Source organism: Olea europaea, unplaced genomic scaffold, assembly GCF_002742605.1.
Source record: "Olea europaea var. sylvestris unplaced genomic scaffold, O_europaea_v1 scaffold2167, whole genome shotgun sequence".
NCBI lineage: Eukaryota > Viridiplantae > Streptophyta > Magnoliopsida > Lamiales > Oleaceae > Olea > Olea europaea.
This window is the reverse complement of record NW_019239664.1, coordinates 52,037-54,794: the sequence shown is the minus strand read 5'-3', so window position 1 is coordinate 54,794 and position 2,758 is coordinate 52,037. Positions and strand designations below refer to the sequence as shown.

The window sequence follows — 2,758 nt, the reverse complement described above, 5'->3', positions numbered from 1 at the left end:
CATCCCCTTATTTACAATTTTCAGGTAATAATTTGTATGCTGGACGGCGGTAGATGGATTTGCTATTGGACCAACGGAACCACGTCATGAAGTATTTTAATTTTCAAAAACACTAGAACTAATAACGGGTTATTCATTTTTTACCCAATTGTGAGTGCATTATAAATTTTCAATTAGTTTTAACTATTCTAATAATTTTTGGATGAATGATATATTTTCAAACGTTCCGCATATTTAAATTTATCTTTTGATTAAATGTTATTCAATCTTTTACAGAATTTCTCGTTATATTAAAACTGTTTATTTCAAGGTATATTTATGTTTCGTAACGTTTCCATTTATTAGAATTCGGGGCGTTACAGAATGGTATCAGAGCTAAGTGTTCTAAAATCAATCCTGTAGACTTAAAATTTAAAAAAAAAATGTTATTTTATGTGAATAGTTTCGAATGCATGAAATATTTTTCGCTGCCTAGATATTGTAAGGAATTTTATTTTAAGTAAATTTTACTTCTTCCAATTTCCACGTTGAGATTATATATTTTTTTAAAAATAATAATAATGATAAAATAATATTATGAACAGTGACCTCCATCCAAATTGTGTCACTATTATTTTGGTTTTGTTTGGTGCAGTGCTACTCTCATGTATAAAAAAAAAAAAAAAAGGTAAGTCACTGTTCACGGATGAACAGTGACGCGGGAATAGTGAAGTTAAATGGGATTTTGTGAAATTTTGTTTAACGTAATATAAAATGGGGTTATGTGCCTATAGTTGTCCAAACGTGTTTATTTGTTTATTCTTGGACATGATTATTTGTTTACTCATTTACTATAATTTATTTTGGATAAGGATTTATTTACTATAATGAAATGTCACACACCAAAATTTCTGCCTTCTTTCTTCGATTGAAATTAAAATAAATATAGAATAGGATTGTTTGGACTTTTTATGCGTAAATTTATGAAATGACCACATGATTGACTCTACCTTCGTATTGTTGTTATTAACAATTTTTTTTTTCGAAAAAAAAAGGAGCTATACGTATTTAATCTTTTAGGGGAAATTCATTGTTCGAGTTTTCTTGATTTGCGTATTCGTAAAACTAAAAGATTTTGTCAAAAAGATCTAAACTGTCTAAGGCGAGTTTGGGATTTAAGCGGTCCATGTGACCCCCCTCCTCACCTGGAAGCCTCTTTAGTTGCGCGTTATTCAAATCGATAAGACGAAAACAATGTTTTAAACCCACTTCAAATTTTATGAAAATCCTTTCATTTTAGAATTTTTTTTAAAAAAAAAATCCATTTTACAAAATTTATATACATAACAATAATAAGTTACGAGATCCGTGGAATCCAATGCTCATCAATCTGCCACTGTCCAATATTTTTAAGGTATGCAAAGATGAAGAATATTTTTATATTTTCATGCATGCTAATTAGTTTTATAATCTCATGAGCTTTTCCTTATACATTATTTTATTCAAAAGTAGAATGCCAATTAATCATATCATACGATTAATGATATGATTATCATATGACTAAAACCTTAATGCGTAACTTTTGGCCTTAGCATAATATACACGACAGACATGGCTTAGAAAGATCTATAGGAAGAATGTAGCATGGTTGAATAGTTCTTAAGATAGATTACTTTTTACTTAAAGGAAATGGCACGACATCAACAAGATCAAGCTACTTGTTCAGAGATTTATTGAGGGCGGTGCAAGACTTGGGCAGGCAGCAGGCTCAGGCGGCACCTAGTAATGCAACAGGAGGTGCTAACACCATGAGCTCGATCGTTGAGCAGTTTCGTCGTTTTAAACCCCCGTCCTTTGATGGTAAAGGTGAACCTTTCGCAGCTGAGGAGTGGCTGAGAAGACTTGAAGGGATCTTCGAGCACATGAACTGTAGCGACGCTCAAAAGGTTTCATGTGCAAAGTTCATGTTGACTAACGATGCTGGACATTGGTGGGATTCCGAAACACGTACTAAAACTGCAGAACAACTATGTAATCTCACTTGGGGTCAATTCAAGGAGTCGTTGATGGGTAAATATTTTTCCCAGCCATTGAGGGATCAAAAGGAGGTAGAATTTCTCCAACTCACGCAAGGAAATTTGCCACCTGGGGAGTATGAAACAAAACTTGAACAACTTTCTAGATATGCTCCACACATGGTAAACACTGAGCTGACGAAGACTAAAAGGTTTGAAATGGGGTTAAAGCCAGAGATTAAGGGAATCATGGCAGCCCAGCAACATACTACTTATGCGGAAGTTGTACGTCGAGCACAAGCAATTTCTAATGGTTTAGGATTGGAAAAGAAACCTCAACCCAACACCGAGACTTCTGTAAAGAGAGAGTGGCAAGGTTACGACAAAGACAGGAATCAGACTTAGAAAGTAAAGATTTGGTCAAGCTCAAACAAAACTTTTCCTCAATGCTCCAAATGCAACAAGCGACACTTGGGAGAATGTCTTCAAGGAAAGGGATTATGCTACATTTGTGGTAAAAGTGGCCATTTCCTTAGAGAATGTCCAGAGAAGAAGAAAGAAGGTGACCATCTTAAGAAGGGAAAGGCCAGTGTGTTTGCTTTGATGGGAGAAAATGAGAATCAGAACACAGACGTAATAACAGGTATGTTACCAGTATTCGACATACCTGCTATTGTTCTTATGGATTCTGGATCGACTCATTCATTTATTTCTACAATTTTTATGGATAAGATTGGAAGTAAATGCGTAGAAACAAATAACAT

At 34.1% G+C, this 2,758-nt stretch overlaps 1 protein-coding gene across 1 annotated transcript; it reads left to right on the top strand.

The window, feature by feature from the left end:
* Window positions 1-1,550: 1,550 nt before the first annotated feature.
* On the top strand, window positions 1,551-2,399 carry LOC111380569. The gene is made up of 2 exons (XM_023004173.1): window positions 1,551-1,554; window positions 1,666-2,399. Exons 1-2 carry the CDS (start codon window positions 1,551-1,553, stop codon window positions 2,397-2,399), a joined length of 738 nt encoding a protein of 245 aa, XP_022859941.1.
* Window positions 2,400-2,758: the final 359 nt, after the last annotated feature.